The following is a 26,839-nucleotide window of genomic DNA, read 5'->3' as shown; positions in this document are numbered from 1 at the left end:
GTTCATAGTTTCAGGCACCCTGGAAAACACCTGTGACCAGTGGCACGTACTCTCTGCACAGTAAGTTTGGAGAAAGATTGTTCTCCTACCTGGTGTTGACTGTGCAGCTTTACAGGCAACAGAGATGGCATGAAGCATGTTAAACGGCGTTAGGGGAATGGCATCTTAAAATCTATCAGCTCTCTTGGTGCACTTCTGTGGGACACAGACTTAGCTGAGCCTGACTGCCACGGCTCAGCTGTGCAGAATGTCCGACAGATGTGGTAGCATATCTGATATATGGGACTGTGTAACCAGCAGGAATCATTAGGAGTTATTGCTGTACCAAGTCTCTGACTCTGGAAGGATATATAATATATAATTCTACTACTTAAAGTAGAATTTCTGGTTTGGTTCAGCTTTTTGGGATTGGTTTTGAGCATTCTTCTAGTCAGCTTGATGCTTCAGCTCTTTAAAATAAGCAAGATTCCATGCTATAAGTAAGATTTAATTTTGAATACTGAAGTTCCCCAATAATATTGGGTCAGACTTTCTCAGTAGTTGTTTATTGGTGTGATTGCTATTTCCTTTGTTCCTTGTTTATTTTCCATTGAAGCCTGTTGACTTTGATTCACCTCCCCATTAAAAGTGGTTGTATCCACTTGAAGCTTTCAAGAGTAGCTCTGCTTTCAGAGTAAACATCCCTCTTTTAGGGCTGTTATATCAGTCTGCCTCTACTCCAAGGACCAAGATTGTGGAATACAACTGCTCCACCATCTGAGTGGACCCACCTCTGTGCCTTTTCAGTGGGAGTGAGGAGAAAGCTAAAATCAGCCTTGACTATTACCCATTCTGATGCTGTGCTGAGAGAGATGGACTTGATATAATGAGAGAAACATTTATTGTAAAGTGTAACTTGTCAGCTTCAACTCCTTGGTGTTTCTTAAAAGGAACATTATGCTCTGTCCTTGTAAGGCAGGCATACAAGGATCTGGGAGACTGTTTAGAAATATTCTGCCCTCTTTCACAGTTAGTACATCTGAAGCTCCATTTAAATTTTCTGAATTCCCTCTAGGCTTTGGAAATGGGGAACTAATCCCACTGCACCCCTCATTTCCAAGGGAAAACAATTTGCATTTTTTCTTTTCTTTGCTTCCTCACTACCTCCTAAAGAGAATATTCCTTGTATGTGATGGTAGACTTCTTAGCTCTAAGTAGAGTTGGTTTTGACACTCCCTTCCTCACCCAAGCCAGACCCCTTCTGTTTTATTGTGTAATACCCACTCCTCTGGCCGTCAATCACCTCTTCATCGCCTTGGCAAGGTACAGCAGAAGTGCAGGTAAATAATATATGGCCATGCTCTGTGCCAGCTGACAGGGGGCAGGTTTAGATCAGATAACAGGAAGCAATTCTTTACTGTGAGAGTGGCAGGACACTGGCACAGGAGGCCCAGAGAAGCTGTGGATGCCCTGTCCCTGGCAGTATTCAAGGTCAGGTTGGATGGGGTTTTGAGCAACCTGGTCTAGTGGAAGGTGTCCTTGCCCATGGCAGCAGGTTGGAACTAGATGGTCTTTTAGGTCCCTTCCAACCCAAATCATTCTATGATTCTAAGAATTTGTTCAACCCTTCCATTTGGTTTCTTTCCAATGTATTCTTGCAAGGTAAATATTCTTGAGGAGGCAGATCTAACATCACTTTAGCAGTCAGCAGTAAACCCAAGTAACATGTGCTAGGCTGGGTTTTTGGTTTTGTCTCTGCATTTGCGTGGTCTTGGTCTGATGGAAGGGTGTAACCATTGTAGTCGATGCCCCTGCCCTCTGGTGTGGTGGGAGTTCCTGAACAGTGGCTGGCTGTTTCCGTGGCGAGGGTTCTCTCTCACTCTGCAGCTTACCTGTGGAGTAAGGAAATTAATCTTCTTCGCTTCTCTACAATGTACTGTGAGCAGTCAACTTCTGTTCCCACTGAAAAGCATTCAACAGGGTCAAGGAAGGAAAATGCTTACGTTGAAGCAATGTTGGATAATGGTATCTATGCATATAGGCTCAGTTCCATGGCAGAGTTACTACAGTGCACCAGAACCCCCTCATGGCAATCTGTTTCTGTGAGGAAGAATATGCAGTATTTGACTGAATTTTGGCTTGATACATGATGAGTTGCTATCTTTATCTGACTTAACTGGATACATGTCTCCAACTCTCATCACTGGTTCTTTTTAAAGTAGCAGTGACGGACAGGATTTGTCTGTGTAAAATATTTTCTGGCAAACAAGCTACTGTCACTTTTGTGTCTAATTAGAATTGCCATTAAGCCTCAGAACTTTGATTTGAGAAACAGTACAACTTGTGCTGCCTTTCTCTAAGCAGAATTAGCTACCTGTAGTGATTAATATGTGCTTCACAAAAAGTGGGAGCAAGTTGAATCAGCTTCAGAGTTGACGAATTTGGCACTGCTGAGAGAAGATGCATTTGTTTGAGATTTGAAAACGTAATCATGAAGATTTTAATCTCTTTTGATGCTTTATGTAACAGAACACCATGTGACCTCAGGATCTGTGGTGTCACTGTTTGCCCTTCTTGTTTTTCTTGATCATGACCAACCAGTATTAAACTCAGCAAACTTTGAATTGAAGCAAGTGGATAATCTTTAACGGGCAAGGCTTTGCAATTCTTAAAGTGCTGCAGAATTCAGGACTCGTAGTTAATAGTGGAATGCTAATGCTAATCTTGCAGCACCAAGGACTGAGAGGCATTTCTTCTGACCCTCCATCTGGGGTAAACTGACCAGCAGGTACTAAATAGATACATCAATGAAAGTGGGACTTCTCCAGAAACAAGTGTCTGACCAAATAATCATGAAAGTGTTATTCTTGGAGCTGGAACAGCATCTGAAGAGGTATTTGTAAAGTTTTTAATATGTAGATGCTTGATTTATTTGTTTTAATTTTTGGGGGAGGTTCCTTTATTTTGTTTGTGCAAGTATTTAATACTTCTAAACCAAGGTGCTTGGCACGTGCTAAAACTATTTCAGGCTAGGAACATCATACTGGTTGACAGTACTGTCATGCAGAGTTGATTACTTATTCAGTGGAAATCTACATGCCTTGAAATATCTTTACTGCAGTATTTAAAATAATCTGTATTAAAAAAAACATTTGCTCTTACAGTGCTTTTATTTCTTTTTTTTCAAAAAACGTTATTCCAGTTATTACAAATCTTAAGTAATGCAATATTAAACCAAAAAAAGAAAATTTGAAAAAACAGGATTTGAAACTCATTATCAAGTAAGTTTGTATTCATTCAAATACTTTTAAATACTTTTCATATATAATATGCACTATCTTCTGTACTGTCACATGATTAAAGTTTAGTTAATCAGTCTTGTTAAATGTTTGGAGAGAACTGAAATACAGCTTAGTCTTCTGCAACCTCCTTTTCCATATTTACAGTGAAATATGAACTGCATGGTTTTTATGTGGCTCTTTCTTGTGTTTAAAATAAATACCAAGTGACTTGGTGAATTGGAAGAATTATTTTACTGAGTTAAAAATTCATGACAGTAAAGGGAAAAAATGCCCTGACTCTTCATGTTGCAGAGTTGTTTTTCTGTGTGCAGAAGGAAAATACCCATCTGTGGGAGGGAGCATGGAATTTGTTCCTAACTTCTGATCTCTGAACTGGGGCTTTTGTTATGCCACACCCTTAAAATCTAAACCCCTTGATCTTTTATAAATGTTTACATATATCAACTAATACATTCAACTTCATATTTTTGTCACGTTGTGTTTGTGGTATTGCCTGTGGAGAACAGCTTTCCTCTGTGAATGGTGTTGCTTTAAAGAATATAACATTGGAAAACTTCTTTTAAAAGCTCAATTTTAATTTTTTTCAGTAATTTATAGTTTCTGAAAATGTTGAACTTTTAAATGAACAGTAAAATTGTAGTAAATTAATCTGAATGCTTAAGGATAAGTATAATGGTCTATAACAGCAATTGATATGTAATGGGAACAGTTATGTTATGCATGAGCAGCACATGTATACAGCAGTGATTGGTATCATGTATTCCTGAACAAGGGAGGTACTACTGAGGAGGTTGTTTCCTACCATCAACCAAGCTATTCCTCAGAATGTGTAATGAACAAGGTGTGGTGGAGTAAACATGTAATTTTTTTAACCTTTCTGCGTTATTAAAAAATTTTGTTGTGACTGACTTTTACTGATGCACACAGGAGCATGATGTAGCACCTCTAGTCATAAACCAAAGTCTGCATCTGTTAGCATTATACAGAAAATGTGGACAGTTTCTCCACATTCTGCAAGCTACTTTCTCTTTAGTTTTCATTAGCCTTTGTTTCCTCTAGTTTCTCTTGCAGAGATGCTGGTTTTCTCCTGGTTATTGTTCAGTGAATTCAAGTTAGCTGGTTGTCCTGTCACCATAAATAGCAAATGCTAAATGGCAATTGCAAATGGCAGCCTTTCTTGGCTAATACTGCATGTGACTATATGTTTTTTTCTCAAAACTGATCCTGTAGGATGCATGGGTCAAATCAAATAAGCATTTAGCTTTTTCTAGTGTAGATGCAGAATTTGAGAGTGGATGCAGTTGTGTGTGGCTTTCTGGAGGAAAGAGAAGCAATTCTGGGGCCAGGCATCTCACTTAAAACTTAGAGAATATGGATACAGTTCATCAATCTTTTCCTTCTTGCAGTCCTTGGTCAAGGGCAGTTTGCAGTGTACTGAGAAGGATTTGTACTCTTAATAAAATTAAATACTTTATGCATATTTTGCATTTTAAGTTTGGCTGCCAGAATGAAGTCCAAGATTCAGAGTTTATGCTCTGGAGCTCCACCAAGTTGTTTTGGAAAAGCAATCCCTAATGTCTGTGTGCTGTTGGGGAGCTGTCTAGCACTAGACAGCTGGAAATGGTGATTGTATGGGCATGCAGGAGCTGCAGCCTCTCTTGTGAAGTGCAGTCTGCAGACAGGTGGCTGTGTCCACTTTGGATGTACTCCACCATCTTTCCATATTCATACAGAAAGAATAGTGGTGTGGCATCCTCCATATTTCTTTTTGAAACTTGGAAGTGCAGAAGACGGGAGGGTAAGGGGGGAGATAAACACAGGTCAGAAGATACTTCAGCCTTTACTTATGGCATAAACTCGAACTAGAGAGCATTGGATACATCTGCTAATTCTTAGGATGGGTAACGTGGGCTGTAGTTGGTTAAAATACATGAATAGTGAAGGCAGGCATGAACACATCTGTCTTGCTGTTATATTTAGATCATCCCTATCAGAACATCAGTAATTTAAATTTATTAAAAGCATACCTGAGTGATGGACATCTAGTCTCCGACAAGTAGACTTGGCAGTGTTAGGTTTTACAGTTGAACTCAATGATCTTAAAGGTCTTTTCCAACCTAAATGATCCTATAGTACTGTGACATCAATAGAAAACTCACTATTATGAGCTCATGTTCTTACTCTTTTTTTTAAAAAAGAGGCTTTAATTCATTATTAGGCAAATATTAGGTAGTTGTACTCTAATATGAAGAAGTAAAACAAAAGTTTAATAGCCCCTTTTAAACCTAGTGTTTTCTCTGTTTGAAGGTATCTTTTCACTCAAGTCACATCTCGGTCCTCCCAAGGATTTAAAGGATCCTTTCAAGTAACTTGACATCTTTCATTCTGTCAGTATAAGTAAATTCCCCCAGCCTCAGAATCAGTTTAATGTTTCTGTCCTACCTGCATCAGTTTATTGACAGCTTGCTTTAAAATGCAGAGTTCTTCAGAAACAGGGCTGAAAAACAGGTTTGGGCAAGTCAGGAGCCTGAGTGGCAGCAGTGCTACCCTGGGACTCAAACATTCACTTACAAATATTTTTGTTTGTAGTTGTCATGATTGCTTGTACCTGAGCTGCTGATTGATGTTACTGTCCACCAGGTGAGGGCCTCTATGAGTTAGTAGTAGCTGGGAACAGTCAGAGAGGAATTCCCCTGTTCTGTACCTTGCGTGGGAGGAGGCATGCCTCCCTGGATGAGAGGTTGCCTAGTGTGGGTTTTAGAAAACATCTTTCTGTCCTCTGTGCTTGGTGGACAGCAGTGGTTCCTTGGCTCTGTCAGTGGAGCTGGAAAAGGGAATTTCAATCCTGTGTTGCAGTAGGGATTTTCTCTCCTTCCCATATCTTGAGAGTAGCGTGGCAGCTCAGTGTGTTGATGCTGTAGAAGAGTGGCTACTGGGCTAACACCCTGTGTAAGAATGAGGAAACAATGCCTGGGAGCTGTTTTGGACTCCATGCATTTTCTAACCGTGTTACTCAGGCTTCTAATATTACAGTTACTTTGGTTTTGTTTTTGTGGGGATTGGGTTTTGTTTTGAATTGTTTTAAGTCACAGAGGTTCAGGGTGTCATTATAATTATAGTAGTTTCTGGAGGATGAAGTAATTGTTTTTCAGAAGTGTTAAGTGCCTGACATAGTATATAAATGAGCCTTGGACCTTATATATACAAAAGACCCTTGGACATCTAATTAAATGGTTTCGGGGGATATCCACCAAAAAGCATGCATCAGCAGTGTTAGGGGGAGGGCAGGAATGCTTCATAAACAGGGTGCCACTTGTAAATGTAGCTGTCACTGCATAAAGATGATTACCCAGATCCTGATTAGGTATGAAATGATAGGCTGCAATCTTTCCTTTACAAGTTGTGTATTAAAAGATAAAGAGAACATCTTCTGCTGTTTGCAGAATGTCTGGCTCAGGGGCAGCTACATGTCAGTGGTGTGTGCCCTGCATGGCCACTGTGGATCCAACAGTCTCGAGGTGCTCGCTGCCTTTAAGCTAGAAGATGCTGTTCTGTGGAAAATTAGAGCTTCTTACTGCCTGAGGTTCCTTTACAGGATCAGTAGGGTACTGAGGAAGGCTGGATCCCATTTAAAGGAGAACCAGGACTTCAGGATATACAGCCTTTTGTAGATGACCTGGACCCATGCCAGCTGTTTGCAGTCTCTACCCTAGAAGGTGCTCCAGGGACATGTTCAAAATATGCTGAGCCAGCACACCTGTGTTCTGTTCTCTTTGGTTTGCAGTGTGGCAAGGTTTCAAGAATGAAGTGTTGTGCTAAAGTAGGTAATGCACCCCTAAAGCCACAAGGCAGTCACGTCAAATTATAATTTTGATCAATCTGTTCTTTAAGTAATTTTTAAGTTTTGAAGCACACCTCATTTCATAGTCTTACCTACTCTCCCAGGTGTCTTATATTCTATTTCAAATCAGTACCACTTTACAATTTATTCCTTCAGCAAGGAGAGTGTAAATGGAGATACTCTGTTGGGATTTCTGTGATTGTGAGTCAGCAGGATTTGTGTCTCTTAAATCACTGAAGCTGTGCCTGGATTAAGAAGCCTGGGAGTGCTTTCCCACTCCAGAGTTGAGCTGTATCTGTTTCTCAATGCTGTACTGAGTTTGAAGCATGGGCATTCATCAAATTCCTCTCATATGCTTATTTTCACAGATGGAGAGAAGGTCACAGGGGGAAGGTACAAGTTAGACAGGAAATGATCCTACAAATGCTCAGCTCAGTGGCTGTTAAAGGAAAGTAACATTTTGGGGTATACACTGCACTGTGCAGTAAATCAGGTCATATTCTTATTTGTTTGTGGAAATTCTCCCCATGCTTCCTGAATGGTAATGGAGATACATGGGGTTTGATTTCTAGAAATTAGCATTTCCATTCAGGTAGAAAAATACCTTTAAATAGGCTACAGTAACTTCAGCCTGTTACAGTTCTTCTTGGATGGTACAGAAGGTCTTGAATTTTTCCTATATTTTATGTGGGTTGTGGCATTACTAGAGCAGGGTAGTTTAACCACTCATAGATTAGGAAATACAGCATTTCAAATTTGTGTAATATGCATGCATTGGAGCCAGGGGAGTTAGTCCTAAAGTCATTTACCTACTTGTACATTGATACTGCTGATACATGTGAAGCCATTTGCTGGTGATTGCAGAGATTGAAACTATGGGAGTGTAAATGGGCAACTGGATAGAGGTCTATTGTCTTAATTAACATCCTTGCTGAGGAAGAAAAGTGGCATTGAACTCTGAGCTTATTGTCTTTATTCTTCTATACGGGTAAACAAGTTGCAGTGTTGGGAGTTTATTATTATTTAACAGAATGACCTTAAAATGGTTCTGCATAGCAGGGTGGTAACGAGGGACCTGCCCCCACAAAGGCTTGAGAAGTGGCCGATTTTCATCCTCGTTCACGGCAGATCGGATTCCGCATCCCGGGTGCTCCTTTCCCTCACTGAGGACTTATATTTTGTTTCTGTCCTTTTCATCAGCTGTTCTTAATAATTTATGTAAAAGCTGGGGTAGGGAACTTCATTCCCAGCTTCCTGAAGACCATAGGACAACTCTAGTTAATTGCAGAGGTTTTGGCTTTTTTCCTGCCAACCCTGAGTTGGTTTCTATTTTGATAGGCTTCTGTAGGAAACACAGGCTTAATTTCAAGTGTCACACCAAAAAATAGCCATCAAAGGGCAAATAATATTCAGTGGGAAGTGTAGACCAGCTGTAAATGCTATATAAATACTTTTTTAATGAGCATGACTAAATTATTAGCTGATCCAAGATTTTCAAAATAGTTTCAAGGGTAACACTTAGAAACAAGGGAGGAGGTGGGAAAAGATGAAGGAATGGATTAAAGAGTTAAAAAAAAAAAAACGTAATGGGTGTAAACTTGACAAGGAGCTGGGGACAAGGGAAATGAAGAGCCCCCATATCCTCCATCTCCCCCTTCCACAATTAGCAGTACTCAGTAAGACGTAGTTTTCCCATTTCATGGGACCTGGTGTGGCTTTGAGGCAGCCTTAAGGAAACAGAAAATAATACAAGTTCAAAAATAATAGATGATGACCCTTCTTAGTTACTGGTTAATTTGGCTGGTTTTTTATTTGATTACTAAACCCACTGTGTACTATTGAAGGTAACCTGGGGTGGGTGGTTGTCAGCATTTTCTTGTAGTCCTTCCTGGGCTGTTTGTCTCCTGGGTCAGAGATGCTTTTTCATACAGAGAATTTCATCTTTCCAAATGCTTGTCATGTCAGTGTGCCAAAACACTCCCTATACTTGCCATGTTTGTTAAGTGTAACTTAAAATGCTTCAGTGACTTTTTCTTTCCCTCTTCATTTAATTTTGGAGTATGTGGTTGAAAAATCTGTTGTACAGTTAGAATAAGAGGGATTAAATATTTGTGTAAGTGGTTTTTACTTCAGGGTGTTCTTGCCTTTGAGAAAAGCCTTTACACATGAAAGGTACACAGAAGACCAGGGAATTCAACACTCTTCCTATGCATTAAATCTTAAATTATTGAAGCCAAATTTCACATAAAGGAAAAATAAATTTGGGTTGTGAAACTTAAAGGTTGTAACATTTTATCACTCTTCTATATATGCTGCGTTGTGACACTAAACTTCTTTCCCACATCCATGCCGGGGACAATGTCAGCGTGCAGTGTGATATTGTGTGCAGCTTTCTGGAGGAAAGAAAATATTCCTGGCTCAGATGTCTCCCTTAAAACTTTCAGGATGCTAACATGTTGGTGGATGCTTTCCTTTGCAGCCCTTAGTCAAGGGCACTTTATGGGATGCTGAGGAGGAGGGCTTTCACCTGTAGTAAAGTAAAATATTTCACACCTACTTATTTAAAGTTTTCTCAAATCAGGAAAGCCTGTGATTCCCAAGCTGCATGTTACTGCAAGTGCATTTCTTTAAATTTAAAGTGGAGTAGCATCTGGATGTAATTTCAGGTTTTGAGTTATGATAGACCTCAGCTGGCTCTTTGAGGGGACTTTGAAACTCATTGGATATGTACAGAGCACAGACCTTCATCTCGGCTGCACTGCTAGATGGTTATCTATGGATGATGTCGGGAAAGGAGATGCCCTACATCCCTCTCCAAGCATCAAAATTGTTTTAAGATGGCATATTTCCCTGCAGAGTTCTTTCTGATGGGTAACAAGTGGGTCATCTCTTTGTTTGACTGTATCCAGATACTTGATTATAGACAGTATGTTTTGTTTTGTCAGCATTAAATTGGTAGAATCATTATAATACTCATTAAAAATAACTAGGATTGACTTGGTAATTAGTTGCCTGTCAAAGAGAAAGAGGATATCCTCAGAGGAACCAGTGAGAACCTCTCTTTGTTTTTCTTTTGATCTTACATGGTTATCTTCTTGCTTTAAATGCAGCCTTCTCTCTCTTCTCTCACAGCATGACACTTCTGTGTATGCACTACGATGAGAGATACTGTCAGGTTATTTCCAGAGCCCCAGTAGGGTGTGTGTATTTTTTCCACTAAATATTTATTTAGTTATGCTTGCACATCTGGAAAAAAAAAAAGTATTTATAAATACAGCACTTCATTTCACTAGCATATTGCACAGCTTTCCGTTTTATCTGTTTTTCCTGGAACTAAACCCCAATTTCTAGCAAACAAATAAACTAAATTATAGATGCAAATGAGATTACTATGGGGGAGGAAAAGCTCACATTTAGGAAAACTGAGAGAGTACTGTCTTGTAGAAAGAGCTTTTTCAATTTAGCAGAAGTACATAAATTGAAATAGCAGAATTCAATCTAGAAATAAAATACATGTCTTTTGGAGCTGAGCAGTAAGTTCTTAGCAGCTTGGTTTCTTTAAATCGAGATCTTAACTAAAGGTTTGGAGCTGGAAAAGGAAGTTGGCTGAGATTTTGTGATCTTTATTTAGGCTTTCTGAAGACGGGGCTTGTGTGGGTGGGGTTATTTTGTTTGGTTGTTTTTTTTTTGGTCCTTAGTCTGTTAAAAATATTTATGATTTACTGTGGGAAAGAAAGTTCGTTGGACAGTTTCTCCAGTTATGTACCTTTACTGAGATGAAGAAAAAAAAATCATGGCCTCTTGAAATAAATAAACCTTTAGTCCTTGATGTCAAGTACAGCCAGAGCTTTCTCTCTCAGTTATTAGTTTGGCACAGTTTTGCATAAATTGGATGTTGGGAGGGTTGCTGTCAGTACACAAAGAATTTTGAATCTATTAATTTTAAGGCAGAATAGTACTCTGCCATTTATTCTCCATTTTTAGATGCCAAGTGGAATGCACAGTCAGATGTCAGGTAGAATCTAATTACTGTAGCCTTTTCTTGAGTAAATAGCAGATTTTATTTTTAACCTATTCAGTACCTGCATTCTGCAGTTGAAAGCTGTAGTTGAAGTTCACAGGATCTGAGCCTGTCTGAGCATAAGATGAAAGTGTGCTGTGACAGCAATTGCTGTTTTTCTAATATGGTTTCTGGTGTGGCATCTTTGTAACATCCTCAAAAGATGAGATTTATTTTATGTTCAGAAGATGCTTATCGAGGGCTTTTAATGTTGTCATCTGAAGGGAGCATACACTGACAAGGTACTTAACAGATAAATGTTTTAAGTTAAAGAACTTTGTAACACACATGGAGAAATATGACAAACCAGACTTGCATAGAGACAAAATGATTCTGTTCTGTAGTTTACCTCATTATCTGCTAAGATGAAAAGCATTTTTTCAAGTGCTTAGCATGAATAAATTGAGACAAGAGGAAATTATTTAGTGGAACAGTGTTTAAGAGCTGAAATATTACAAAAGGTGACACGTGCTGAAAAGTCTTTGACTACTGTTTGTGTGTTCAATTTAAGAAGTCAGTTTACTTGAGGATCAAAGATGCTGGTGAGCTACTCGTTTGCTGTATTGTACCCTGCCCTGCTGATTTCTCAGGAGCCCATCTAGAGTCTTTTTCTGTTACTTTATGCATTTGTGAACACCTGGGGTGCTCTGTAGATACGCAGGCTGCCAAAGCATGTGCTAACAACATGAATTTGTCCAACCCAGTGCAGACCTAGATTGTTTTAACCAAACTGAGGAATACTGCAGCTTTTTTCAACTCTGCTCCCAGGAACTGAGGCTTTTCCAGGAGCCGAATAGTAGTGTCATCTGTTAATGAAGTGTTAAAAGAGCTGGTTACAATATTTTGAGTAACACAGTAGTAATCTTGACGCCTTCTACAGGAAAACTGAGTTTGGAGAACTATCTTTCTTAAATCTTCCATATACTTTATTTCATAAATGAGACATTTGTTAAAAACAACAGCATAAACCAGTCCTTAGAGTTCAGTGTCTGTCCTTGTCAGGCAGATGATGGGGTATTGAACTGAGAACATCAGAGAGTAGTGGTGCTGTCCCCTCCTCCCAAAGAAATTTCACCCCAATTTTGGAGATTAAAGTAATTTATATCATGGGGTTTTTTTGGGTTTTTTTTGGTTTTTTTTTTTTTAATTTCCTAGATGATCCACTTTCTCAGCCATAAAGGGACACTTACGGTTTGCTTTTTTGTAGAGTGGGCAAAGCAGAACATGTGTATTAATATGCAGTCCTACTTACACAGCTGACAGCTTTCTGTTGAATCACAACTCTGCTTGTAGGCATCTAAAAATAAATGACAGATTTTTGTTAAAAGCCCACTGAAGTTAATGGAAGATGGTTAATGAGTTTAGTGGGAATTTGATTTAGGATCATATGTGTTATCTCTTCTTTGTGAAGATTAATATAGATTAAAGATGGCAGTGTTGTTAATTTAGTTTAAGAATGGTATAATTTTTCTGTTGTAAACTGAATAATGGCATTTGATAATTATCAGTTGTTATGGCAGAACCAACAACCATCTCGGAATGAATCCATGAGTTTATTCCTACATGTATGAACGAAACCAAATAACATTTTTCTGCTGTGTGTCCTGCAACAGCAAAGCAGGAGTTTTCAGGATATGTCTGTCCAGACCTGTGAATTTGCTATCTTCAAGTTCTTTTATAAGAGCCTGCTATTAGCAGTAATAGGACTTTTTGCACCTACTCTGCCCTTTTTCTGATAAAGAGCTACAAGGCACGGAGGTTGTCCCAGAGCTTTTGTCCCACTGCAGTTTTGTTAATTGTGCTGAGTAACTGCCGTGGGGAGGAGTCATTGGAGACATTACTGATCTTGGAGCCCAACCTGTCATGAAACACGAATTTAGATCAAGTCAAGGACAGGAGCTGATACAGATTCCAGTTCAGATGACGTGCTGCTGGCACTGTCTGTCAAAGGGCTCACTTGTTCGCTGGTGTGCAGTGAGTAACCTCTGCAGAGAATGCATCGCTGCACTCGTGGTTCCTGGTGCTTGTCCCTCGGGGGGGCTGCAGCCTGATGCACGTGTTCGAACGCACTGCTCCGCTTTACCTGCTGTCACGAGTTGGCAAGGCAGGACAGGGAGGGGTTTTTCTAAAACACTTCCTTCAATTTCCAGCCTGTTAGCTGCGATCCTGTGCAAATTCCCCGCATATCCAAAGGGTGGGCTGAGAGCTGTGCCCTTGTGGGATGTGAACGAATCCTCTCTGCTGGCGGGAAAGTGGCTGTGAGGAATTATTATTCTTAAATGTGACCTCCCTGTGAACAGGATTAGTTTGTACTACTCTGCTGGCATCATTGAATGAAAGAATAGTAGTCTAGGACAACATAAATAAACTAAGAAGGATGATGCAGATACGCAAATGCTAAATTTAGCTTTAAGATGATTATTCCGTGCCTCCTGGCTTTCCTGCTTCTCTGGGAGCAGCACCTGTGATGTATGTGACCTGTAGCTCTTGGAGAAGTTTGCTGTAGAGAATGAAGAGGTTTTTGACTTTTTTTTGCGCCTTTAAGTAACATAACACATGCCGAAAGTGCAGGTCTAGAAAAGAGTGGCTGTTTCTTGTGACAGTATTTGATCTAGTTCAGCCTTGGGTCTCTTTCTAAACTGTTACTGGTAGAGAAGATCACTTGGATGGGCACTGAATTTAGTCGCTGTGTTCCATGACACACGAGAGCATTACATTTGTTGAGAAAAACACCACAGTTAGGTGGGAGAAGGATCTTATCCTAAATTATTAATGCATGTACTGCAGCTTTTAAGACTAAATGCCTTATGGTGCAGCCTAAAAATAAGTGAATAGGCATTTTCCCTGTTACTGCAGAGTAGTGTCAGCCGGCTTGCTGGAAATCCACAGGTTTGTGCCGTATGTGCTTTTGTAGACAACCGACCGGTGGCTGAATATGTTTCCCATAAAGGGCTTTATGTGCTCTAAGGTGTGTGTAAGGGATGAGGGGGCTGGTGGCTGTCTGAAGGAGCTGTGTCCGCAGTGCGCGGGTATCCCGCTTTTCCTGCCGGGCGCGCGGGGCGGCACCGCCGCTCTCCCGCTCCGCGCGCCGATAGGTGGCGCTGTCGGCGCGGCCACCGGCGGCCCCTCGGCGCGTCCCGCGCTCCCGCCGGGCCGTGCGGGGTTTCCCCGCCGCTCCTCGGGCCCGCTAATTGTTATTATTATTATTATTATTATTTTCTCCTTTTTTTTTTTCTTTTTTTTTAATTTTTATTTTATTTTTTTTTATTTTATTTTAACCCCCCCTGCGTTGCCGCGGGCTGGGGCCCCGCGCGTGCCGGGCTCGCGGAGGCGGCGGGACCGAGCCTCTCCCCCCCACAGCCCCCCCTTCCCCCGCGCGTGCGGGACCGCTCCGCGTGGGCGCCGCCGGCCCGGGCCGCGCGCGGCGGGGGGGGGGGGGGGGCGCTAATGAGATGCGCGGGGCGGGGCCCGGGCAGCGCAGCCAATGGGAGGCGGCGCCGGCGCATAAATGATGGGGGGGGCCGGGATGCCCGGGTTTTGTGCTGCGCGGCGGAGCGCTGACCCCGCTCGGAGCCGGCCGAGCGCAGCCCCGCAGGGTCCCGCAGGGTCCCGGCCCCGCCTCGCCCGGCCGAGCGGCCCCGCACGCACACACGTCCGCGAGAGGAGCGAGACCTGATTTTTTAAAAATTTTTTTCGGGGAGCGTTTCTGGCCGCGGTTGCATGAATGCCCAATGTTGTAGACCGGTGGCAATGGATCTAGGAGTTTATCAACTAAGACACTTCTCGATTTCGTTCTTATCGTCATTGCTGGGCACCGACACCTCGTCTCTGAGGCTCGACAGTAGGTAAATAAGTGTTGTGTCCGAGCGGCTCTGCCGGCGCGGCGGCCGCGGGGCAGGTGAGCTCCGGGCTGGCTCCTTTGTCCGGGGGAGCCGCAGCGGCGGCTCCGCGCCGCCTCTCCCCCCGGAGCTGCTGCCCTCCCCGGCGCCCGGCGCTTTTGCCGCAGCCTGGGATCGAGCTCCATCTTTATGGTCCGTCGGGGGGCAAAATGTCGGGATATTTGGTCGGCGCGGCTTCACAGGTTGCTTTGCTGCATTAGAGCATCCTGGTGAGGCGGCGGCAGGGCAGCGCCAGGATGACTTTCCCAGCCAAGTGGCTACCAATGCTCGCGTCTCGCGTCTCTTAAATAATTCAGCCGCCGCTAATGTTGTATGTTTTTTCTCTTTCTTTCTCTCTTGCAGCTCCTCTGGTGCAAGCGTAGTAGCTATCGACAACAAAATCGAGCAAGCGATGGTACGTACCGATGGGGGCATAAAACCTTGTTCGTGCTGGGAGCAGTAAACAATATGGGGATGCGGCGGCGGTACCCGTGCCGGGACGCGTTTCGCTAGCGGAGCCGGGGACGGAAAGGGGAGGCACGGTGTCGGCTTCGGGAGCTTTTTTTGTTACTTTTATTTTTAATTGATCAAAGGCTTCCCGCGGGGAGGAATGCGCACGTTTGTGTATTGATGCCGGGGAGGGAATGACGGCATTGCTCTTGGCTGCTGCCTCCCCAAACGATTGATCCGGCTCCATGCGGCGGCGGAGGGGCGCTGCTGGGCAGAAAGCGGAGCGTACTTGTGGGGTTTTACAGTGCCAAAGAGAGAACGTTTTGGGGTACTTTTCATTCTGTCTTTTTAACAACCCCCCCAGCGCAGGCGGGCGCATCCCCCGCGGGCTGCAGCCGGGGCACCCCGCGCCGCTGCGCCCTTCTCCCCGCGGGCGGCTCGGGCGCTGCGCTGCGCTGCCCGGAGCCGGCGCCTGCACCCCGGGGGCCGCCACGGCCGCTGCCCCGGCCCCCGCCCGGCGCGGAGCCGGGGGCCCGGCCGCCCTTTGTTACTGGAGCGGTGCCTGGAGCCGCTCTCCCGGGAGCCTCTCCGGCTGTTGCTAGGCAAACTCCGAGCCTTTAACTCCCGGCTATAAATAACTCGGCCGCCCATTGGCCGCGCCGCGCTCTGACGTCACCCGCGGCCGCGCGCGGACGGCGGGAGGGAGGGAAATGCGGCAACCTGCGCCCAGAACTGGCTGCAGCCGGCGCGCGCGGGGGCGGGGCCTGCGCGGGGGCGGGGCCGCGGTGCAGGCCGGCCGCACGTGAGGGCCGGTGACGGCCCGGCCCGGCATGGCGGGCACTGCCGCCTCACGCGCCGGGCTGCGGCGGCTTTCCTAACGCACGCACTGCACTCTCTTCTGCCTTTCAGGATCTGGTAAAGAGTCACTTGATGTACGCAGTGAGGGAGGAAGTGGAGGTCCTCAAAGAGCAAATCAAAGAGCTGATAGAGAAGAACTCGCAGCTGGAGCAAGAAAACACTCTGCTAAAAACACTTGCCAGCCCAGAGCAGCTTGCCCAGTTCCAAGCACAGCTGCAGACTGGTTCTCCGCCTTCCTCTTCGCAGTCACAAGGGACAGCACAGCAGCCTGCCCAGCCAGCATCACAGGGCTCAGGGCCTTCAGCATAGCTCAAGATGCCATGGCCAGCATGATCGCTGGCTTCTGGACTGTCCCGAGCGAGGAGGACTGGCGGAATCCGCCACAGCCGCCCTTCATCCATTTCAATGCCCATTGCAGCCCAGACTGAGGACTCCATGCCTTGCACACATCAGGAGAGGCTTCTCCCCCTTGTATTACACACTCACCTGTCTCTCTCTTACCTCCCTTATCCCTTTGGCTTGAAGGAGTCTATGTTCTTAGGTTGGTTGAATAAAATAAACTTCTTCCAGAGAATTAGCACAAGTACACTGGGGACTCGAGCAGCTTCTGCAAATGGCTGAGAAACGAAGCTGCATGCCTGAATTTTTTTTGGTTTGTTTTTAAATCTTCCACTCATCCAGTGCTACAGCTGATACAAGTGCTTTTCAAACTTGGAAACGTGAAGAAATAGACTGGAGTAAAAAGTGATGGCTCAACCCCCTGTAGTGCATTGGGGTTCCAAAGTGTGGACTGGTGCATAGGATCTAAGAGGAAGAGGGAGAAAGGTAATCTCAGTGTTTAACACTTAATTGTCACCTGAAACCTTAAGTGCAAATATTTGCACCGTTTTCTGAACCAGTGGACAGGTGCATAAAGCTGTATTATATATAGAAAACAGGTAGGTGACAATACAGTTGTTGGGTCATAGGATAATTACCATGAAGGTTATTTGCCTACTGTATATTTGTGTATTTAGTGTAATTACTTTGTAAAATAGAAAACTGTAACTATTTAGGTTGTACAGATTGAAGTTTAGTTGTTTCATTGGCTGATCTGAAGAAGTTTGAAAAGTTTTTTTTTTATGCTACATAAATAAGAATGCACCTACGCAACTGTTCAGAATTTGGCAAATTAATGCTGTTTGTGTAACTTCTGAAGTTCCCTGGCTGCTGATTATCTTGAAGTAAATCATTGTGCATTGTAGTTTGGTTCAAGATGGGGAAAACCACTCCAAAAATTATCAAGCCCTGCTAGCAAAGAATTAAAGAAAAAAAAATTGGATTTCCCAGTATGGATTTTTTGCATATGATCTGTATAGTAGTATGCAATGTTTTTGTGCATGTTCTCTACAGTTGTAACACGTCAATGTATTTAACTGTTGCACTTGTCAACTTTCAATAAAGCATACAATGTTGATAAATCACTGTTTGTATATTGTACTGGTGTTAACCACAGCCACTTCTAAGATGTTGCAATGCAGTTTTACATGGGTGGTGAGGTCAGCTCTTGAAAAGAGGCAGATACTGAAGTTAAACGGAGGAGAGGAGGGCACCTGACTAAGCAAAAACTGGGTTTGGTCCTATATGGGCAGGGCTGTAGGGCCACAGAGATCTGTTGTATATAACAATTTATAAGTTGTTTCACAGTGGCAAGCTGTGCCCTTGCCTGTGCACGGGTTATCCCATGCTGGCGCAGTTCCCACCCTTAACTCGGGCTGTCAAGGGCAGTAAGCACTGCAGCTATCCCACCAGGCCAGCCTGCATCACACTATTAATGGTGCCTTCTGAAAAATGCTGAGAATAATTTCCAGTTTTGTGTGTAGGTTTGGGAAAATGCTTCTTTAGTAATACTGATTCAAACTGAATCTGAGCTTATGAATGCTAGGTGAATGGGTAGTGAAGGTGTGATCAATGCACTGCAACCAGGGGAGCAAAGGAATTTGCAATTTTACAGCAGTGGAAAATAAACTAATTTGACTTAAAATATGAGGGTTATTTACAATGGGTTTTTAAAGGGTTGTATGACTGCTTGTAATGAAAAGCAGGACTTACTATATTTGTGGAGCTTCTTACTGAGAGTAATCAAGTGTAGCAGAGGAAACTAGAAAGCTGAAGGTTCAAGGTAGGACAGGTCACTTGTGTAATTCATAGCTAAATTTTTGCTTTTGGTGGATACCATGTAGCAGTTAAGGCACTGCTTAGCTGAATCACAAGTAGTTGAATTGCCTTTATTGGGATTGCCATGTTAAAGTGCTTGTGTGTCTTCATGGGAGTGTGAACTTGAATTCATAGCTTGTGTTCTTGAGATTTCAGTGTACAATTTGGGAGCGCTCTTAATGAGGAAACACCACTGAGAAATGCAGCGTTCTTCTTTCTAATGGATTAAGCTAAAATTAGAAATTGTTGATGGCCTTTGTGGCAGAACAACACTTGAATTATTTGGATCCGACAAAAGGAATGCTAATTTTGGTGCTTTTTAAAGGGCTTAATTGTCTGCAGTTGCCTTTATATTCTGACTGTCTCTTCAGTGCTTCCACGCTGTAACATTGTGAAAATTGACTTTTTTTATACACTTACACAGATCAGCTTTTTCACCCACTTCAGCTATCAAAATTTGCAAATTTTTTTTTTAAATGAAATGGACCTCTGGGTTTATTTCTTTGAAGAACAGCATGATCATATTCTAAATTCAAGGAACTGTTCTTTAATAAATTATTTGGAAGACTTCAGGATTTTGGTTAGGTAATACATTAATAATTTTAGTACACGGTACTAAATAAACAGTGGCAAGTCAATGCTGGCAAATCTGATTATTTATGTACTGAGTAGTTCTAAACTGGAGCTGGTTCTTGGAGCTGTTTATTAATTACTAACATGAGGCCAAGCAATGTTTTGTTGCCAAGATTATTTTAGCAATAGCTCTGTCAAAGCTGCAGCCCCTTTCATGAAATGGGTTCAAATTGAGTAAAATTGTGCTTGAAATGCAGACAAAGAGTAGATGTTTGTCAGTTATGTTGTAATACTCTGGAATGAATTGTTTTGATTTTTCCTTTTGTTCTAGAACAAATAATTTTTCAGAGAACTTTAAATCAAATGTTATCAGTGGTCAAGAGTGTTGTCTTTTTCCACCAAAATTCTTTTTTTTACAAACTCTGAGATGCTCATATTTTCACCCACACTGAGAGTCATATAAAATGTAACCTATCTTTTATATGTCAAGCTTTTTATTTTCTGCTTCAGTAACTCTTCAGGCTATATCCAAGCTGTTTGTCATTTAATTTCTTGCTGTCAATTAGATGCACAGTGGCTTTATTTTTAACAGCAATACCATAAACTGATGGAAGCAAATTATCACCGAAACCAGGTTGCTGGTCTTTTTTCTTCTCATGGCTTTTTTAAAAAAATTTTTTTTTAATTCAAAACTTTTTTGGCAAATAATTCTGAGGCAAGTCTAGGTGGTTCAGGTTCTGGGATCTCCATAAATACTTGAAAGTGCTGGCTGTAGCTGGAGTAGAGCTTGTTTTCCTCAGAGTATCTGGTACGGGGTCATGGATAAAATAGATAACTCAGGGATGTGTTTGTTACAGCCTAGCAGGGCTGACATTGAGTCAGGGCCTTTTCTGCCTCCCACCCCACCAGAGAGAGGGCTGGGAGTGCACAAGGAGCTGGAGGGGACACAGCCTGGACAGCTGACCCAGCTGACCGAAGGGGTGTCCTATAATATATGGCGTTGTGTGCAGTGTATAGAGCTGGGGGAAGAAGGGGAGGAAGTTCAGAATGGTGGTGCTTGTCTTTCCAAATCACTGTTACGTGTGGTGGAGCCCTGCTTTCCTGGAGATGTCTGAACACCTGCCTGACCATGGGGAGCGGTGAATGGATTCCTTGTTTGCCTCTCTGTTAAACTGCCTTTATCTTAACGCACGAGTTTTCTCACTTTTCTGATTCTCTCCCCTATCCCACTGTGGGGGAGTAAGGAAGTGACTGTTGTGGAAGGAAAGAGAAATAAGAGCAAGTGGCTTTTGTGGCACTTAGCAGCTGCCTGGTTAAACCACAACAGTCCTTTTTGCTGCCTGCTGTGGAGCTCAAAGTACCACCAGATGTGATCGGAATGTGCTCGATCGATTCTATCACTATTATTGCTGTTTTGCTATTAATTGACAGGCTCCTGTTTGTCATAGGGCTTGCTTGCCTGAATCTAGTGCTCATTAGTGGCTGCTCACTGCACTGCTGTGCTGCTTATCACCTTACTCTGCGCTGCCTGGCAACATTTCGATAACAGCCACGGCAATGTGTCGGGCTGGCAGATAGCCAGAGCTGCTGCTGCTGTGCTGTGCTTCTGGACAGGCTGGAACTCCAGCGGGAACTTGAGTGGAAGGGCCTGTGAGCTGTGGGTGAGTCCATGTGGGAGCTGGACACCCTGAGGCATCTGTGGCCCTGGATAAGCCATGCCAGAGCAGGTACATCTCACAGCATCTGTGGTCATGTCTGTGCCACAGCAGCTGGACCTCCGAAGGGATTGTGGCCCAAGGGAAAGTCCATGAGAATGGTTGCTGGAGAAGGCACACCTCGAAACAGTGTGTGTGCTTGCATGACCTCAGTGGCTGTGCTTGAGGTCATGCAAGACTACCCCAAAATGTGTGGCTGTGGATAAGCCCAGGAGAGAGTAAATACATCCTTGAAGGGACTGCAGTCATAGGTGAAGCCATACTGGAGCAGGTTTACTTTCCAAGGGACTGGCTGTGGGTGAGGCCATGCTGGCGCAGGAACATCTCTGAAGGCATTGTGGCCCATGGAAAAGACCATGCTGAAACTGGTCTACCTCCAAGCAGCTGTGGCTGTGGGCAAGTCCATGCCACAGCAGGTAGACCCCTGAGGAGTCTGTGGTTCTTAGATAAGGCTTCACTTGGAGCAGGTACACTCCTACAGGACCATGGAAAAGTCCAAGCCAGAGCAGGGCAAGCAGAAGAGTTAACTGCAATTTTAAACCCCGTGGTCTGCTCCAAATGAACCAGAGGTGGAGATTGTAATGGAAACACCTTGAAATTGTTGTAATGTGGAATTTGGCTTGTGTTTTGTAGGAATTACTGCAGCAGGAATCACCCAGACCAGCGGAGGGCAAGCCTTACAGGAAGCAGTGCAAGTGCTGCAGTGACATGATGTGACCTGCCTTTGGTGCCCAGTAACTCCACAAACCACACCACATCTCCTGTCCTGACCAAAGTCATGGACTAAATGAACTCAAAGGACATTTTGTGGATGTTTGTGGATGCTTGACAGACATTTCACAGGGGTGATCCATAGATTAAGGAAATTATACCTGTGTATTATATCAAAGGATGGTGACCGTGGTGGTGGGTAATGAGGATCTGCTGGATAGTGTGGGACTTGAGCACAGTGCAAATGGTATGGAATCAGGAATGGGGAATATGCTGGTTTGGGCTGGGATAGAGCTGGGATTCATCATAGGAGCTAGTGTGGGGCTATAGTTTGGTTTTGTGCAGAGAACAGTGTTGGTAACACAGGGATGTGTTTGTTGATGGCTGAGCATGGCTGATGCAGTCAGGGCCCTTTCTGCCTCTCACCCCACCAGTGAGAGGGCTGGGAGGGGACACAGCCAGGACAGCTGACCCCAAAGGGATATCCCAGACCATATGGCATCATACTCAGCATATAAAGCTGGGGAAGAAGAAGGAATGTTTGGAATTATGGGGTTTGTCTTCCCAAGTCACCATTACATGTGACTGAGCCCTGCTTTTGTGGGGATGGCTGAACACCTGCCTGCCCATGGGAGGTGATGAATGGGTTCCCTGTTGTGCTTTGCTTGTGTGGATGGCTTTTGCTTTACCTGTTAAACTGTCTTGATATCAACCCATAAGTCTTCTCACTTCTCCAAATGTCTCCCCCAGCCCAGTCAGGGGGAGTGAGCAAGTGACTGTTGTGGAAGGAAAGAGAAATACTTTTCAATAACATGCCTGGAAACTGTCCAGGGAGCACCCAGACAAAACCTCTCAGCAGCAGGGGAGTAAATGCAGTGCCTTAAAGATGCCTCTCCCTAATTCTTACGGCATAAATCAATGCCTGGGAGGCAGCTTCCTGTGGTTCAGCTGCAGAAAGAACCCCACAAGGCTATTTGGGAATTACCACCCATGATTTTTTTGTAGCTACAAATCTCAAATACAAAGAATTTTAAGTATTGTTTATTCCTTGCAGGGAGAAATAGAAGCTTGCTGACTGAAGGCATACTTGTGTATTTAATATGTGCCACTTGAAAAACCTCTCGATAAGCATCTTGAGCACGTTAGTAACAGGTCACATCTTACAGATGATGCATTATTTGCCACTTTTCTCCTCTCTCTTTAGGATTATGTTTTTTAACTTCCTGGTGAATTTTCTGCTGGAGTAAACCTGAAATAAGTTAGAAATTCAAGGAAATAATTTCAATTCCAACCTTTGCTGTTCAGTGTTACTTCAGATGTTTGAAATTAAATAGAGAATGGTTGCTGGAGGGACCTCCTGAGAAGTCTGGAGTGAACTTAGGCATTTGAAATGTTTGGGGATATTCTGAAAAACTCCTGCCACTGGGCCAGTCCTTTTCCTGCGATGAGTAAGCAGACTCTTCTGACTGCATTTATTTAGTATGTGCTGAGCTAGGTCAACAAACGGCCTGCTTGAGAATCCCAGGCAAGCAGTTTCCAGCAGACACTGGCAACTGCCCTCCTCAACTGGGGTCCAATTTCCAACAGGAGCAAAGCCAAGCTCAACAACAAAGTTAAAAGCCAAACCATGAATAAACTGACTTCCTTACATTGTAAATACATCGGAAAAGGGCAGCAGTTCAAAAGAGAAAATGAGCCAAACTCTGATTATTTTCCTTGAAACTGAATCCCAGGGGGTGATTGTCCATTGAGATGCCCCCAGGAGAGTTGTGCTGCGCCAAGAAGTAAGAGGGTTTGGGTAGGACATGGCCAAGACGCCTCCAAACTGTTGCACAACAGGAATTTGGGTACAGCGTAACAATCGGCTGAGGAAAGGGAAAACAATTCTCAAAAACCTTATTCCTGAGCTAAACCAGGTTCTCAGGCCATCTTGAAGCTTAATTTTGATTCTTCAGCTCCGTTGGGTGGGGGTGGCTTTTCAGTGATGTGTATGTGGTAATACACACTGGATTCAGTTCAAGCCATCATGAGAAAGTAGCTACTGGCAAAAAAAAAAAAAAAAGTCATAATGCTCCAATTTATAGTCTTGTAGTTTGGGTGCACAGGTCTGTTAAAGTTGTCCCTCTTTGCTGTTCTAAAGGCACTGTAAAATGACAAGAGGTTCTGATCCGGCAAGTGCAAGCTCAGGGCAAAGCCACCTTAATCTTGGAAGCAACAAAAGGGGAGTGAATAAAACCTTTAAGCCTTTAAAACCAAAGTCAAGAAGAACAAACCTCAATGGCCTTCAGAATGGAAAGCAGATGAAGTTGTTCATCAGGGAGTACTGGGAGCAATGGAGATTAGTTTATTTGTGTATTATTTAAATTACTGTTAGCTGCTTTCCAGTCCACCATACACTCAGGATCTCTAGGATTTGGAAGCTGAGTATTTGTACTGAGGTTTCAGATCTCGCACCCCACCCCCCCCCCCAAAAAAAAAAAAAAGATCTTGTTAAAAAGAAACTACCTGCATTATGCTCTCTGTGGAGGCTGCTGTAAATGGCCTCTCTTCCTTCCATTAGTTTTATTACTGAGAACCTCCCCGTTCTGCCTTTGCTCCTGCTTTAATTGAAGCTTTGCTAGCAGATAGCCATCAGAAAAGACATCTGCAATTCAATTAGATCTGTGCTTAAACTCCTGATCTCTGTGAAACCGGCCGCTGCCAGAACAGAGTGCCCTCCATGGGCTCACTTGGGGCTGCAGCCTGCCGTGCTTTGTGCTTCATCCCCCTCCTGCCCTGCCGGCCCCACTTACAGGTGCTTGAAATGAGGATCCATTCCTCACAGGAGCCTTGTAGGAGCTCATTTTCTCTTCCTTGCATAGCCCGAGAGAAGCTGGAAACTTGGCACCACTGAGGAGCTGTGAAACCTGCTTTATAATGTACTGAAAGTGGTTACTTCTGTACTCTGCAGAGTAGAATCTTTCTGCCACGAGAGGTAAGATGTTAAGGAGTTCCAAAGGTGTTCCAGGGGTAACTTATTGCATCTTTTGCATCATCTTCATAGACATGAAAGCATGATGAATTTATAGGACTGTGTCCATACTAAAAGAAGCTGGGCTTTTTCGCTGACTTAATTCAGTCTCTGGTGCTGTAAGTGGTATTTTCCCTGGTGCCAGCTACTCCAGGGCCACCATTCCTGCTTGCACTGACCCTATGAGGTGACTGAGGTGAGAACCAAACATCTGGGCTGGCCAGAAGTGTTCCTGTAAGGAACACTTCTTTGGAAATATTTCCATGACCCTAGAGGTAAATGTTTGTCTCAAAGTGATGTCAGGCTGGTCCCTGACGCGAACAACAACCTTGTTTATAAATGCTCCAGAAGGATGTTGCAAAGTGCTTTAGTGGTCTTGCTTAAAGCATTTGTAAGAACTTATTATAATGACTTGCAAAAATCACAAATGAAAGAAGCCAGAAGGGTTTCTTTGTAGAAAAGATATAGTTGATGAGAACCCCAGATCTGAAGAGTGGTTTGCAGCTCACTGCAAGCTGCCTTCAGGGAGAGGTGCCCCCGAGTTGATAGAGGGAAAACCAAATACTTACCTGGGATGGGAGAAAATCGAATGGGGATCAGAATAATGCAGCTGAGTGAAGCAGATGGGTTGGGGTCTGTACCTGTCTGTGCCCCTGAGTACAGGGCTTAGCAAAGCCTTGGTGAGAAGCCTGCAGCCGTGGGCTTTCTCCATCTGCCTTTCACAATGTTGCTGCTCTTAGTTTGTTTTTAATAAATCAAGTGAAATCTTACAGGGGAAGGAATTAGTCTAGCAGGGGTCACTTCTGTTTTAAAGAGTTGACAGTGAGGAGGTTTGGGGCTGCTTTTCTACTGGAGCATCCTCAAAGCCTGCAGTGTTTGAGCTTGCTCCTGGACAATCTGGGTTTTGGCAAAACACATGCATGTGCCTAGACCCCCCAGGCCATGCACAGTGAGCCTGTGGGATCAGGAGGTGGAAGGCCTGTAAGACAGTTGATACAGGAGCTTTCAGCTGGCCACTGCCCACCCACCCTTCCCTGGAGGAGCTCCTTGTGGGGGCTATGTCCCTGGTGAGGCATATAGGGCAAGGAAAGGGCTGCACCTCTGCACCCTATAGCCCAGAGGAAAACACTTCCACTTTCCATGGATTTTCTAATTTCATCTCAGTGTGGCTATTCAGAGGCAATCTGCAGGTAAAATTAACTTGTACCACAATTCTCTTTGCATCTCACCACACTGCTCCAGTGGCAAGCACCCCTTTATTTAAAATATTTTCCTTCTGGGGATGTGAAAGTACAGGTATCAGTTGTTAGTAATTTAGAGATGAGAAAATTCTTGTATCAATGCTTAAAAACTAATGTAAATAAATATAAAACACTCTGTAGAAGGCCACAGCAGTTCTGTATGCAGTGATACACATCCCAGGGGGAAGGAAGGATCCTTCCAGCAAAGCCTGTCAGTTCATAGCTGTTCCAGCCATGGAATCTAGGGAATTTAATTTCCAATCTAGGCAAAGGTTGAAATGAAAACACATACACCCTTTTGAGATGTTGCAAATGAAAACTCTCAGACATTAATTTTCTTTTCAGAAAAAGAGAAAAGCAAACTTTATTTTGGGTCTAAATTTTCACAAAAATCCATTTCTATATATACTTCAAAGTTTGCCAATAAAGCTACTTGGCAACATCAGTACAGAGAAAGGATATATCAGCTATCATCTATGTTAGAGCAAACCCAGGATAAACCTTCAGTATTGCTAATTTCTGATGACCTTATCATGAAGCCAGATAGATTTGATGTTCCCATTAAAATGTGAGTTCCTGAAATAATGTTGCTCCTGTGAAATTTGTACCTTCTATTAAGAATGAGTCAGCTTCTAGCCTTGGGTTTCTGGGTAAAAGGGCTGAAAATATCAACGAGCTGAAATACACCAAGCTAGAAATCAGAAAAGAAATAACAGAAAAAAAAATTTTCCAAAATTGGTTTTTAAGATTAAATGACATATTTCATCTGAAATTTTGGATAGTTTGACAGCTCTGAAATCATGTTGCACCAAACTTGTTCTTGTGCTGTGACAGTGACACAATCTGCCTTTGGTGTCATGGTGCCCTGATCCTGCAACAAATTAATTAAGGGCTTGGGGTTGAACAAACACAGGACTAATCTTTCTGTTTCACGAAGTGGGACTGAATTTTTTTCCTTTATGTGTGACAGTTTTGTGATATTTAAGCATATGCAGGATTTTTAACCTTAAATACCATTTATCTCT

The 26,839-nt window shown here is 43.4% G+C and overlaps 1 protein-coding gene across 5 annotated transcripts in view; it reads left to right on the top strand.

Moving 5' to 3' along the window:
• The window catches only part of TSC22D1 (TSC22 domain family member 1), a 91,056-nt gene extending 73,228 nt beyond the window's left edge, over positions 1-17,828 (top strand). For 2 of the 5 annotated variants that reach the window (XM_064408730.1, XM_064408729.1), the window contains 2 exons: positions 15,424-15,475; positions 16,420-17,828. In XM_064408730.1, coding sequence (XP_064264800.1) covers positions 15,424-15,475; positions 16,420-16,677 — 310 coding nt within the window. In that variant the 3' untranslated portion in view covers positions 16,678-17,828. Of the gene's footprint in view, positions 1-2,810; positions 2,873-14,689; positions 15,028-15,423; positions 15,476-16,419 lie in introns of those variants that run through there. The other 3 variants (XM_064408732.1, XM_064408731.1, XM_064408733.1) reach the window with 3 other exon arrangements.
• The last annotated feature ends 9,011 nt before the right edge of the window (positions 17,829-26,839 follow it).

This window comes from Passer domesticus, chromosome 2 (genome assembly GCF_036417665.1).
Source record: "Passer domesticus isolate bPasDom1 chromosome 2, bPasDom1.hap1, whole genome shotgun sequence".
NCBI classification, from domain to species: domain Eukaryota; kingdom Metazoa; phylum Chordata; class Aves; order Passeriformes; family Passeridae; genus Passer; species Passer domesticus.
Note: the sequence above shows the minus strand (reverse complement) of the source record. Positions and strands in the feature narration are given on the sequence as shown.